At 35.3% G+C, this 15,426-nt stretch overlaps 1 protein-coding gene across 1 annotated transcript in view; it reads left to right on the plus strand.

The window, feature by feature from the left end:
* Nsl1 (NSL1 component of MIS12 kinetochore complex) overlaps window positions 1-12,327 on the plus strand; it is a 31,461-nt gene extending 19,134 nt beyond the window's left edge. Inside the window, exons 5-6 of the mRNA XM_027934722.3 lie at window positions 8,667-8,734; window positions 10,452-12,327. Of these exons, the coding sequence (XP_027790523.2) occupies window positions 8,667-8,734; window positions 10,452-10,727 (344 nt within the window). The 3' untranslated portion in view covers window positions 10,728-12,327. The remainder of the gene's footprint in view (window positions 1-8,666; window positions 8,735-10,451) is intronic.
* The last annotated feature ends 3,099 nt before the right edge of the window (window positions 12,328-15,426 follow it).

Raw genomic sequence — 15,426 nt, forward strand, 5'->3', positions numbered from 1 at the left:
TACTTTCACATCTTCTAGAAAATCTTTATCCTAGTGTTTCAATTTTGCTAATCAGTTTTTCTATTTTTATATTATACTTGTTTTTAATTTATTATTATTTTTTTCTTTCATGATGTGTGTTCTGATTTTCTTTAGCTATTGGAGAATCCAGAACTTTTTTTTTTTTTTTTTTTTTTGGTACTGAGGATTGAATCCAGAGGCACCTTACCACTGAGCTACATCCTCAGCCCTTTTTTATTTTTTATCTTATTTTTCAAAAAATATTCTTTAGTTTTCAATGGACCTTTATTTCATTTATTTTATGTGGTGCTGAGAATTGAACCCAGTGCCTCACACATGATAGCCAAATGCTCTTCCACTGAGCTACAGCCCCAGCCCTCTTTTTTATTTTGAGACAAGGTCTCACTGAGTTGTTTAGGGCCTTGCTAAGTTGCTGAGACTAGCTGCAAATTTGTGATTCTCCTGCCTCAGCCTCCTAATCTCTGAGATTACAGGTGTGCACCACTGCACCTGGGGGTCTCAAACAATTTTTGAAGTCATCATCAGGTTGCTCTATTTTAATTTCATTTGCAGGAGGTTCCTCTCCCCAACATTAGTTATATCAGTCATCTTTCATGTTTTTAATTTCTTCACGTATGTTAGAATTTTTTCATGCTCTTCTTGAATAGAATTTTTCTTGTGCTTATTTTCTTGTTTTTGCTTTCACCCTTCCTTGTCCAGTATTTTTGTGGTTGCCTTCATTTGGCCTCAACAATCCCATGTAAGAACCATATCTTAAATTGGCTCATATCCCACTATTGATACTGGAGCCAGTCAGTCAGCATGTGGCCTGGTCCAGGTCCAGGCCTTGAGGCATTATTTGTTTCTCATTGTTTTTGCTATAGATTTAAGTAAGCTTCAGATCCTGACAGTGGTGGAAGGCAGGCTCCCCCACCCCCACCCCCACCCCAGCCTCTTTTTCAAGGTGGGAAAACTCACCTCAGCCCTTGGTTTCAAAAGTGAAATGGACACTTTCCATTTCCTGCTCTTCTAGAACACATTGAACCCCTTTCATTTTTGCAGGAGACAAATTTCTGGCTACTTTTGCCTTGCATGGGCATGGATGTGATCCACAATTGTAATCCCATTAATTAGCTCAGGAGCCTGAGGCAGGAGGATTACAAGTTTGAAGGCCAGCCTAAGCAATTTAGCAGGATCCTGTCTCAAAAAGGATCGGGGGTGTTACTCAGTGGTAAAGCACCCCTGGATTCAGTCCTCAGTGTTGATAGGTAGATAGATAGATTGATTGATTTTTGTATCCAACATTGTTTGAGGCAAAGATAGGGTGTTTTATGAACTTCCAAAATCACTTGACTAGAAATCTAGGATACTTTTTAAAAACACAAATCAATTTTCATTCCTCTGCTTAAAATCCCTAAATCTTTTGATATAAAAATATACATACAGGGCTGGTGTTGTAGCTCAGTGGTAGAGCTCTTGCCTTGCATGCGTGAGGAACTGGGTTTGATTCTTAGCACCATTTTAAATAAATAAAGGTCCATTGACAACTGAAAAAATATTTAAAAAAAATATACATACATATATATGTAATAAAGTTTGAACTTCTCTGCATTCCCTTAGATGATTTGACCCCCATTTGCCTCTCTAAATCCATTTCAGGCACTTTCCTTTGGCTATCGCCCCCCCATTGCCTACCCATCTTTCAGTTCATTGAAGGTGTCTCACTTTCACACATGCTTCCCCTCCTCTTCCCATGTTTTCTTTCTCATTTAAATGTTACCCTCTCAGAGTTCTTTCCTAACCATCCTAATTAAAATGTCTCCCTCCCTAGATCTTTATCATAACATGTTTATTTCTTTAATACTACTAGTTATAATTTATTTGTGGGTTTCCTTATTTATAGTCTCTCTTTCACACCTACAACTGAAAGTTCTATGAAATTTTTTCCAGTATATTTACATTATATGTAGCCAGTGTAATAGCACCGTGCTCATAAATACTTAGTGTGTGACCTCTGTCCATTTAATCATACATGTTGAATGTCTACTGTGTGCCAGAACTGTTCCCAGCATGGAGGACATAATGGTGAGCAGCAACATAAAGTCTTTGCTTTGTGAAGCTTACATTCTAGTGGGAGGAAAAACTAATAAATACAAAAATAAGTTAGTGACATCAGTGCCAAGATGATGTGTTTAAGTGATAGGAAACACATTTCTGTGGTAGTAATGGAAAGGAATTTTATTTGGTGACCATCAAGAGGAAGAGCTCTCTAAGCAAAGGGAAGAGCTAGAACAAAGTTCCTAAGTCAGGAATGAGCTTAGGTATTTATGGAATAAAATCCACTGAGTATAGTGGAGTGAACAGAGGGAAAGAACTTTACAAGCTAAGATTAGCGATTTCTCTGAGGCCAGATAAAATGAGTGAGGGTAAGGGGTTTAACAATGCCTTAGAGAGACTTCACAGTGCTGAAGGAAGTGGCAAGGTATGTGTGGGAATGGGTGTGGAGGATTATGTCCAATAAGCAGATCTCTTTAAGTTCTAGAAAATCATAAATCATGGCTTAGTTTTTGTTTTCATTTTCACCAGGGATGCTGTTTTCCTATTCATGGTTCTAATTAATGATTTTAGTTGTATTCTCAGAAACCAGTACAAACCAGTCATCCTGTGCTATATGATCTTGCTTGTTCATATGTATAACATACATTGGAAATAGAAAACAAACAGTCAGTTAATACATTTTTGCTGAATTCCTGAATTTGTGCCTGCTTTGGAAGTTCATGTTTCCTACTTTAGTCACTGTGATAACCCGAAAGCAAAACTAGGCTGATTACTCAATCTTTCATTTCTACTTTTTCATTTCCCTGTGTTTTAGAAAGCAGCAGCTAGGGAAGGCAGCATTCTCAAGGGTGCTTAACTTCCACATTTTTAAGGACAAACATTTTTTAATATCCTTGAAGTAATCTACTGATTAACTGTCTACCAATAAAATGTGGTTCTCATTTGTCAGTAACAACCTTTTATAATTCTACTAGTATAATGAATAATTGCCTCTATCTTGCCCTTTTTTTTAAAAGTCCTTGAAATTAATTTGAAGAGCTCTCCCTCCCTTCTGTCCTCTCCTTCTCCCTCCCTCCCCCCTTTCTCTTTCTTCTTCTTCTTTTTTTCTTTGTTCTTCATTAAACATGTGATGGCAAGGAGCTATTTTAAGTTTCATACAGCAGCCTTAATAATACTTCAGTTCTTTACTAACTCTACAAGCAGAGGACTTAAAGGCATTTCCTCTTCTTTCTTAACAATGCTGTCCTTCTTAGGCTACAATATTTATAGGTAGCCATGCACTTATAAGTAGTTATGTTTTATAAGTTCAAAGTCTGGGCTTTGGAATTAGAAATGCATTCCCCCTTGACAAAAAAAAAAATTGTAAATTATTAGAAATGAGTGAGTTTCTAGGCTCCCCCTTAAAGGCTTGTTGAACATACAGTGTAACTGAAATACTACACATTGGTGATAAAAGATATTAGGAATATCACATTTCAGGTGCATAGTTTTTACTGTGTGATGTTTAGGTAGGATTTTTTTCAGGGCAAAGTCTAGATCCCTAAACTTTGGATTCCATCATTGTTTGTGGCAAAGAGGGTAAATAGTGGTGCCATGAAGATTTGGGGTTTTTTTTTTGTTTGTTTTAGTCTGGGTATTGAACCCATGGGCATTTTACCACTGAACCACCTCCCCAGCCCTTTTTATTTTTTATTTAGAGACAGGGTCTTGCTTAGTTGGTTAGGGCCTAAGTTGTTGAGATTGGCCTCGAGCTTGCTATCCTGTCTCAGCTGCTAGAGTCACTGAGATGATAGGCTTCTGCCACTATGCCTGGCAAAATTGTCTTATTGAGGCTATTGAGAATGCTTCTGCCTATTTCATATTCTGCATGGCCTGGACCAGACATCTACATGTGAGACATTCTTAAATTAGATTTTGAATTGGGAGTACCTATATGCTCTCACAGTTAAAAAATGTGAAAAATTCACATAGAGTAATCTTGAGTGAGGGAGTGAGATGTTTGTATATTTTGAAATTTCCTAAACAGATATTAATGTTGGAAATTATTTATTATTCCATTATCAGACAGCATAGTCACATATTTAGTGATCTTTTTAAATGTGTCTCCTCCTACCTTGTCTCTTTTTAAAAATCTTTAGTTCTGTTCTTAAAATTATTGATACTGCTTAGTTTTTTAAATGCAAAGAATTTAATTTACTTAACTCAAAAATATTATAAAGTTAATAGTTAAAACATTTAACTCCATAATTGTGCTATTTTAATTCTTTATCAGGCATAATTATTTTTGTTTCAAGATATTTTCATTATGTTGGAGCTAATTTTCTTTTTGTGGTGCTAGGGATCAAACTCAGTGTCTTGTGCATGCTAGGCAAGCTCTGTACCACTGAACTATATCCTCAGCCTTGCTTGAGCTAACTTTTAAATATTTCATAACCTCTGTTCTTCTGAAGATAGTGTAATTCCTGGCAAAGTGGTATTTGGGAAAGTTACATATAGAATATAGAAGAGTACATGCTTTGGATTCTAGGAGATGTAAATTCTAATTCTCTTCAATTGTAGATTCGTTTCTCAGCATCTAATTTTTTTTAACCTATAAAAGAAGGCAAATGAAATCTGCTTGCCTTACAGGGTTACTAAAATTACATAATGTAGATTGGCATGGCAACATGTACTATTGTAGGAATGGGCTAAGTAGGAACAAGTAGAGAAAGCTTTCATGTTGTATTTCTTTCCTGAAATCTTCCCTTTCATTGTCAGATTTCTTAATAGAATCATCTCACAAGCATTACTTTTAACCAAATCTCAGTCATTCTTGTAAAAAAAATCAGTAGTATTTAGTATTTATATTGTTATGACTATATAAATGTTCTTCAATCTGAGTCAGGTAATTATTACTATGAGTGTATTTCTTTCTTGAATAGTTTTTTGCTCCCTTCTGGAATGATAATTGCTTTAATTTTCTTTTTGGTTCGTTCTTTCCCAAACACTTCAGGTTATCCATCAAATCCACTTTTAAATTCCTTTCTTTTCTTGGAAATAATCTGGGAACCTTCCACCTTCCTATTCCAAATCTGGACTGGGTACTCTCTAAGCCTGCTGCAGAGAGCTTTCATCCTATCTGTTCCTTTCATTATCATTCTGGGAATTTCCTTTACTTGTCTCCTGTTTTGGATCACATTTCCTGGTTCCTGTTTTCTCCTGTTTCTTGATTTATTCCCTTGTTTTGGTATAGCATATCCTCTGCCACCCACCTCCTACCCCTATAGTCCCCAAGCTCCTCCAAGCACCAAATCCTCTTTTAAGGCAGCTCTCTTACAATACCTGTGATTTTCTTTTCCCTTCAGTTTTCCTGTTAGATTGACCTCACCCTTTTGTGCCTGTATAGTATTCTCTATTATATAGCCTAGCTCCATCATAACTATTGTGCACTTCTTCTACATGTTAGGTGTTCAACACCAGAGATCATAAGATGAGAGCATGAGGTTCCTGTTCCCAAGGTAGTTCTAGAAGATAAAGAATACTAGAGTTCTCCTTGGAGCAGGTACTGCCCCCTAGTGGTCCTTTTTAAAAAGTTGGGGGACATTTTTGAGTTACCATAGTAATGAGAAGGGTATAGCTGGCATTTCATACTCAGGCCAGGGATACTAAATGTCTTATATGTCCTGCACAACTTTAGAATATCCCTTCAGACATTCATGTGTGACAATCTGTATTCAAACTTAGGACCTAACTACGTTTTGTATACAAGCCCAATCTACTTTTGCATTGCGTGTGTAACAGATGGAAAGCTTTGTTGTTCAGCAATATATAAGTTTATAGACCAAAAAAGTAATGAGGTGTTTTAGGAATTCTTTACATTAGTCATTGATAGTTCTTAGTCTCTAAGAATCTTCCAATTAGAGAATCATAGTGAAGGCTTCACAAATTGGTGAACATAATTATTGGTACTGTTAATAAAACATTGAATAGAATCACTCAGGTGATAGATCATTTTGTAAACTATGCAGTAACAATGAAGAAGATTAGGATTGCCTTACTATATAAGTAAAAGTAAGATAACTTTCTACAGTAAATGCTAAAATATATTGTGTTCATTGTGTGTGTGTGTCTGTGTGTTGGTATAACGTGCAGTGCACAGCTTGGTGAATTTATACACATATATACATGTACCTGCCACCTTGATTTAGGTATACAGTATCTGCATAGTTGGAAAGAAGGATATACTTATTTTTAAGCTCTGCATTTTCAAATAATGTTCCCATTATGTTTATAATTATACAATAAATATAGTTTGGAGTATCAAAAGAATCTGAAAGCATAAGTAAAATAGTATATTTGTTACATTTTTTTAGATTAACAATAGGGCCTATTGCTTTAAAAAAGATATTGAGCATATCATTTGAAAATGGAACTAACACATGTGTATCCTGTTTCCTAATTTTATAGACACTCTGTGTAACATTCCAGTATCTTCCAGTATCCCCAAAAGTTTCCTTATACCTCTTTTTGGTCAGTATTCTACTTCTACTAGAGGTGACCACTTTTCTGACTTACATCATTATAGATTTGTTTTATCTGTTCTTGAACTTCGTATAAATGGAATTGTACAGTTATGTACTCTTGTGTTGCCTTCTTTAGCTCTGAGTTGTTTCTTTGAGATTTCATCCATGTTTTAAGGGTAGTAAAAAAGTTTTTTTCATTGTTGTGTAGTATTCTACCATGTGTCTATAAACAGTTTATTCTGTTCTTCCACTAATTGTCATTTGGATTGTTTGAAGATTTGGGCTATATGCGTAGTGCAACTCTGAATATTCATATACTGTTTTTGTACTCATTTCTTATGGGTATAAATCTAGAAATAGTTTTTGTGTCATGTGATAGGCATATATTTAGTCTTTATAGCTACTGCAGAAAGTTTTCCAGTTTACATTTCAATCAGCAGGCATGGTAATTGTTCCACTTGCTTCATATCCTTACCAACACTTGATATTGTTAGTGTATCATATAAGGCTCAGTCAAAAACTGAAAGTTTAACATGGTATCATATCTTTAGATATATTTGAAATTTTAAATGAGGTTTGTTTTAGTTGCAAAGAAATATCTGCATATATTTAAAAATAAATCACTGTATTACTCACCAGTTACTATAACAAATACTTGAAATAATCAACTTATGAAAAGAAAAGGTTTATTTCAACTCACAGTTTTAGAGGTATCAGTCCACGATCAGTTGGCCTTATCATGGCACATCGTGACAGGAATGTGCAACAGAATAAAACTTCTCACCTCATGGCTAGTAAGGGAAAGAGAGAAGAGGAAGGTACTGGGGTTCCACAATCCCCTTGTGGAAGACAAACCCCCAGTGGCTTGAAGCCCTCCTGCTAGACCCCACCTCTAAATATTTCCACCATCTCCTAATAGTGCCAAACTGGGGACCAAGCCTTTAACCCACGAGTTTTTAGGGGCATTAAAGATCCAAACTATAGCACTTGCTGAGAATTTTAATTTTCACCTAGCATAGGCCTTAATATATTGATTTGAAAATTGCTTTCATGTTGTACTAGTTATCAGTTGTAGCCTAACAAATTATCTAGAAAATTATACTACAAATGAACAGAAAAGAACAAAAACGGGGGCTGGGGTTGTAGCTCAGTGGTAGAGCACTTGCCTAGCATGTGTGAGGTGCTGGGTTCAATTCTCAGTACTGCATATGGATAAATAAAATAAAGGTCCATCAACAACAAAAAATTTTTTTAAAAAGAACAACAATGGTATATTATAAAAAATTAAACAAAAAGAAGGCAGTAACAAAGGAACCCAGGAACAAAAATGGTATAATAATATACAAAAAAAAGATACCAAAGTGGCAAAAGTCCTTCTTTATTAATAATTACCTTAAATATAAATGGACTAAAAACTCTCTAATTCAAAGTAGAAGTTGGCAAATGGAGAAAAAAGACATGATTGAACTATATTCCGTCTAGAGAGAGTCATTTGAAATCCAAAGGCATGAACAGGTTGAAATTGAAAAAATGAATGAAGATATTCCATGCAAACAGTAACCAAAACAGAGCTCTTGTTGGGTTAATAATTGATAGAGCTTCTGAATTGATTGACTTCCTTTTATCAATAAAGTCTTTTTGATAACAACTTTTGACTTAGAGTTTATTTTGTTTGATATTAGTATAACCACCATAGCCTGATTGTATATCTAAGTTCAAAAATCTTTTGCTTAAGTATTAACCTATATTCTAAAATATGATGATGGTGTTCAGAGATGTTAGATATGATGGTAGATAATATATAGAATGAACATTGCACTCTCTTCTAGGAGCACACACTATTAGGACTGCTCATGGTAGAATCTTGTCTACTACCTTATGCCTCTAACTTTTAGTTTTACTTTACTGTTTTAATGTTCTTATAGTCTTTTCATTTATCCAAATTAACTTACTAGGATGTTTGTTTTAATAGATTACAAGGCAATCTAAGGAAGATTAAGTTAAAGCAAATGGTCCTAACAGATTTGTGTCCAGATAGCATCTGAATGCTTCTATGATTTGCTGTTTGATTAAAAAACCTAATATTGCTTGGTGATGTTTTTGTAGATTCTCGCATGGAAAGTCTGAAATGCAGAGGGGAAACCATAGCTAAGGTGATCAGTGAAGCCGTCAAGGTAAAAACTATGTGATAAAAAAGTATAAAGTGAACAAAATGAATGACTACTTATTTACTCTCAACATCTATATGTGTTTTAGTGTATTATAATTCTTAGTCTTTTAAATAGATGTTTAATGGGCTGGGGCTGGGGCTCAGTGGTAGAGTGCTTGCCTCTAGCATGTGTGAGGCACTGGTTTTATCCTCAGCACCACATAAAAATAAATTAATAAACAAAGATATTGTGTGTCCCTCTACAACTAAAAAATATTTAAAAATAAATAAATAGATGTTTAATAAATGTATCAAGCAACAATAAAATTCAGAACACTTTATTAGGCACATTAAAGGTATATTAAAGGTTGGTATTATTATCCAGAATCATCTAATGGGCTGAGTATTAGCCTCCCATTAGATGATTCTGGATAATAATACTAGCTAACATTTATTGTCTACTTGGAGTGAATCAGGCACCATGTAACTGCTTTACATTTATTACTTCATTTAATCCTTATACTAACCCTATGTTATAGGTACTATATTTCCCCCATTTTACAGATAAGGAAACTGAGATGCTAAGGTAGCCAAGCCAGGATTTAAACCGTGAATGTTTGGCTCTAGAATTTATATATTTTCTCTCTCTCTCTCTCTCTCTCTCTCTCTCTCTCTCTCTCTCTCTCTCTCTCGGTATTTGGCAGCTGAATGCAAGGCCTCACATATGTTAAAAGGATTTACTGTACCACTGAGCCATCCCCACACCTCACCTAGAATCTATACTCTTAATCACTATATTATACTACTCTTCCAACTGGAGAATCTTGATATTATTATAATGAAAATGTTTATGGTTTGATATTTATTTTATCCAAACAGGAAACATTTGGATTTCTAGTATATGAGAATTATTTTTAAACTCCTTCAGAATCTCCCCTGTTCTAATGTTAATTTTCTGTAATATTCTTTTGAGGTTTGGATTGATTCTATAATTTTCTAGTAATTATCTCTCTCTCTCAGCATGTTCTTGATTGGGTATTGGCAAATTAGGGTAGGCCAAGCTAAAATTCAGCCTACCCCATTTTTTTTTTTAAGAGAGAGAGAATTTTTAATATTTATTTTTTAGGTTTTTTTTGGCGTACACTACATCTTTCTTTGTTTGTGGTGCTGAGGATTGAACCCGGGCCGCACGCATGCCAGGCGAGCGCGCTACCGCTTGAGCCACATCCCCAGCCCCGCACTTATCCCATTTTTGTAAATAAAGTTTTACTAAAATATAGCTATGTCCATTCATTCACTTATTTTCTGAGGTTTCTTTCACATTACAACAGCAGAATTGCATTCTTATGGTAGGAGATGCAAACCTCCAGAGCAAAACTATTTACTGTCTGGTCCTTTACAAGAAAAATGTACTGATCCCTCTTCTTGATTATTAAGCTTTGCAAAGTACTCCTTAATCCTAAAATACAGAATTTCAGACATTAGATCCTTAGCTCTGAAATTCTGTTATTCCATTCTGTTGAATTTAATTTTAATACCAGACATTGTAGGATAAGAATAAATCTTTCTAGTCTTAGCTTTTAGTAAAAATTCCTCGGCTTAAACTGTTATTTTGAAGATAAAAGCAGAATATCTATAACCCCAAGATATTAGGTCTCAAAAAAGCCTTGACCTGAAGATAGTGCTGCGTCCATATGTTTGTATTACAACCTGAGATTGATGTTGATTGTTACTTTTTTAAGGCTTTGCCTGCATTGATTGAACAAGGAGATGGATTTTCCCAAGTTTTGAAGATGCAACCTATCATTCAGCTCCAGAGGATCCACCAAGAAATCTTTTCCAGTTGTAGAAAACCAGATGCTAAACCCGAGAGCTTTATAACACAAATAGAAACCACACCAATGGAGACTGCTCCCAGGAAAACCTCTGATATGGTACTGAAAAGAAAGCGAACTAAAGACTGCCCCCAGAGAAAATGGTATCCACTGCGGCCAAAGAGAATTAATCTGGATTCATAAGCTCTTTTGTTTGAGACTATAGGTGCTGTCAGTGTTTAGATTACCATCTACTACTTAGACAGGACTTTATTTAACCAACAAATAATTCTTACTAGTGAGTCATTGATACAAACATAGTAAGTCTGTGCTGGGATATGATATAATATTGTGTTTCTTATCATTTCATTTCATGTATACTAGGTGAAAAGTGTTTTTAGGTTGGGTTTTATTTTTGTTGGTGGTGGTTTTTGGGGGGCTTTGTTTTGTTTTGTTTGAAGTTGGCACAAATCACATCAGTGGACATTAAGAGTGCAGATTTTTTACTTTCCTTAAATGCCATCAACTCTTGGCTGCCTTGCTGCTTTTGAGGAATTGTATAAGTAATGTATTCTATTGATTTCCTTGATGTATATCTTTCCTTAAAACAAGAGGGGGAGGCTGTGTGATGATTCATTCAGTGCTGAAAACAAATCAGTTCTATACAGGAGCAGATGCATTTTTTTATATGTAGGATTTTATTTGTTTGGGGTGCTGGGGTTGGGACCCAAGGCCTTGTGCATGCCACACCTGTGCTCTACCTCTCAGCTAGAGTTGCATATCAACTTAATGTGCAAATGACAATACTGGCTTTGAATTTGTTATTCTGAAATCAGTTAATTTGTATTTGTGGGATTAATTTTAGGCTTTTTTTGGGTTTGCTTCAAAAGACAAAGATGGCTGTTATTTGTGCAAGAATTATTATTCAGAATGGACATTGGCAAGTAGCCAGTGTTTCTGGCCTATAATTTTATTTTTCATGAATATTTAACATAATTTGACTTGGAAACTAATAATTTTTTTCTTAGGATTCCTCATTTCTTTCTTTTTCTTTAGTGTTTTTTTTTTTGGTTGTAGTTGGACACAGTATCTTTATTTTTATGTGGTGCTGAGGATCGAACCCAGTGCCTCACACGTGTGAGGCGGGCACTCTACCACTGAGCTACAGCCCCAGCCCTCATTTATTTCATTATACATAAATTCTTTCAGCTCAAAGTATATATCAGATTAACTGGCAAATTTTCATTATACAACAAATGCAATAATACTGAACAATTTTACATTTAAGGATATTTGTAAGTCAAATAGATAATCATTGATGGAAGCCTGAGAAAATGTATTACGTATATTTCTAACATTTAACTACAGTTTCCTATAGCCCTTTTGGTGCCTCTTATAATATGCAAAGTAGGCAGGACCATATAACTTACCATGTTTCCCTTTTGATATGTATACTACTTTTCTCCACTTCCAAAGGAATTTACTAATCATGGCTTAGATTTTTTTATATATCTGTTGCTCATAATATCTTAATAATCATAAATGTCTAGATTTGTGAAGCCTGTTTCCGTGAAGAAAACTTATAAAGTCACTTTATTGCATTTTTACATTCTATGTTTTAATGTTACAGTTTCATATCTGTATATTTGTATATAATGTTTTTAATTAACATAATGTACAAAGACTGACTTTGATACTATGTATTTTTAAGAGTTTTCAGTGGGTGTTCTTGAGCTCAGCTTTAGTTGAATTGTAGGTCAGCACCTTGCATTTCAGAACATATTAAACTTCACTTTAAAATTGTTTTGAGGCTATAGAATATTGCTCTTTTTACAGTGCTAACTTCATACTGTTGTTTTGGGTAGAGGCCTGCTGCAAGACTGATATAGCACAGAGACCTTTCTTGCAGTCATGCCAGAAAGATTTCAGACATGTCACTCAAGGTAACAGGCATGAATTTATTTGAAGGGATACAAAAGAGGAAAAGGGGACACTCTTAAGGGAAAGAGTAGGTCCTCTCAGGAGAGGGATGGCATGCTGCTCTGGCTTTCCAGTTTTATTGGGAGATAATCCTAAAATTCACTTGGAGGAAGACCCAGAGAGGGCTCCCAATGAAATTTCCAGAGAGTCATGCCCACCTCTTGACTTTTAATTGACAGCAAGATGATGTCAGACTTTCAGGTTCCCACTGTTATGACAACTGTAGGTCACTTTGACCCATGCTGATTAGTCCTAATTAGAACCTGTTCTTATAGATTTTATGTTTAGAGAGAATTATCCTGATCTGGGATCTGGTCAGTATAAGGGTCACAAAAATCCTCCCCCCTTCACCCCTTTCAGGGTGACTTATATTCTTTTTTTAATAGTTGTAGATGGACAGAATGCCTTTATTTTATTTGGTATGGTGCTGAGGATCGAACCCGATGCCTTACATGTGCTAGGCAAGCACTCTGCCACTGAGCCATAACCCCAGCCCTTGTATTCTTTTTATTAGCATTTCAGACCTGCATTTCTCCTGCAGATACAGGTTATTTGCTAAGGAATGCAACATATCCTGTCAACTTAAGCCAGGCAGGGATGCAGGTAAATGCTTTTTAAAAAGAAACATGTAGCTGGGAGTGGTGGTACATGCCTGTAATTCCACTGTCTGGGGAAGCTGAAGCAGGAGGAGTGTGAGTTCAAATCCAGCTTCAGTAACTTAGTGAGGTCCTAAGCACCTTAGTGAGACGCTGTCTCTAAATAAAATATAAAAAAGGGTTGGGGATGCTGGGGTTATGGCTCAATGGTAGGGCACTTGCCTCACATATGTGAGGCACTGGGTTTGATTCTCAGCACTGCATATAAATAAATGAATAAAATAAAGGTCCATCAACAACTAAAAAAAAATTGGGGAAAAAAAAAGGCTGGGGATGTGGCTCAGTGGTTGAGTGCCCCTGGGTTCAATCCCCAGTTCCAAAACAAACAAACAAAAAGAAACATGTGAGGGTCAGCATAGTGGGCTTTATAGAATTATTCCCTTAACCGCATGTTCCCACCACTCACATCTGGCTATATCCTATCAGTATTGAAATTCTGTATGATTGGTTTTACTTCAGAAATTCCCAAGCAGAAACAAAAATTGTTTATTAGATTAATAACATAATTTCATTTTAATTATGTAAGGAAGTGCCCCACCTTTTAAGGGCTAAATATTGAAATACATAGAATGACATGATGTATTGAATTTGCTCTGTAAAATTTCATCAAAGAAAAAAATAGATTAAGCAAATGTGGCACAAATCTTGGTAATGCTGAATCTGTGTGATGGATGTTTATAATCTTTCTAGTTTTGTTTCTGGAAATGTTTATAATTAAATTTAAAAAAATATCTAGCTCTAGACAGACAGCTGAGGCTTGCAGTCTTGAGAGCCCAAGTTTCACTATACAGTTATAGCAGAGTTTAATATAGAAATACCATTTGGGAAAGACAGTGTTTTAGATTATTAACTAAGATAAAGATGACTATCAATAATATTGAAGAAGTATACACTGTTAAGAAGAGAGATTGGCATACAAAGTCAACATACAAAAGTCAATAAATAGCTTTCTGCCAGGAAAGAAATCAGGAAAACAATTCCATTCACAATGGCCTCAAAAAAAAAACAAAACAAAAAAACCCTAAAATACCTCAGAATAAATCTAACCAAGGAGGTGAAAAACCTCTAGGGTGAAAACTATAGAACACTAAAGAAAGAAACGGAAGAAGACCTCGGAAGTTGGAAAGACCTCCCATGTTCATGGATAGAAATGGACATACTTCCAAAAGCAATATACAGATTCATTGCAAACCCCATCAAAATACCAATGCTATTCTTCACAGATCTAGAAAAAAATAGTCCTAAAATTCACTTGGAAGAAGACCCAGAAGAGCCAAAGCAGTTGTAAGCCAAAAAAGCAATGCTGGAGGCATTACAATACCCAACTTCAAACTGTACTGCAGAGTTATAGTAACAAAAACTGGCATAAAAACAGACACACAGAGCAGTGGTGCAGAATAGAAGACCCAAAGACAAACCCACAAATCTATAATTATCTGATCCTTGACAGAGGTGCCAAAAACATACATTGGAGAAAAGATGCCTTTTTAACAAATGGTGTTGGGCTGGGGATGTGGCTCAAGCGGTAACGCGCTTGCCTGGCATGCGCAGGGTGCTGGGTTCGATCCTCAGCACCACATAAAAAAATAAGTAAAGATGTTGTGTCCACCAAAAACTAAAAAATAAATAAATAAATAATTTAAAAATCTCTCTCTCTCTCTCTCTCTCAAAAACCAAAAAACCAATGGTGCTGGAAAAACTGGTTATCTATATATAGAAGAATAAAATTAGACCCTTATCTCTCACCCTGTGTAAAAATCAAAATCTGTCAAAAGACCTGGAAATTAGAGCAAAAACTATGCAACTCCTAGAAGAAAACATAGGATCAACACTTCAGTACATAGGTATAGGCAATGACTTTCTCAGTAGGACCTCTAAAGCCCAAGAAATAATGTCAAGAGTTAGTAAATTGGATGGTATCAAATTAAAATCTGCACAGCAAAGGAAATAATTATGAATGTGAAGAGAAAACCTACAGAATGAAAGAAAACCTTTTCTAGCTACTCTTTTGACAAAGGATTAATATCTAGAATATATAAAGAACTCAAAAAACTTCACACCAAAAAGTCAAATAACCCAATTAATAAGTGGGCAAATGAACTAAACAGACACTTCCCAAAAGAAAAAATACAGTGGCCAACAAATACATGAAAAAATGTTCAACATCATTAGCAATTAGGGAAATGCAAATCAAAACTATACTGAGATTTCATCTCACCCAGTCAGAACAGAAGTCATTAAGAAAGCAAATAATAAATGCTAGAGAG

The sequence above is a fragment of the Marmota flaviventris genome, chromosome 12 (assembly GCF_047511675.1).
Source record: "Marmota flaviventris isolate mMarFla1 chromosome 12, mMarFla1.hap1, whole genome shotgun sequence".
NCBI classification, from domain to species: domain Eukaryota; kingdom Metazoa; phylum Chordata; class Mammalia; order Rodentia; family Sciuridae; genus Marmota; species Marmota flaviventris.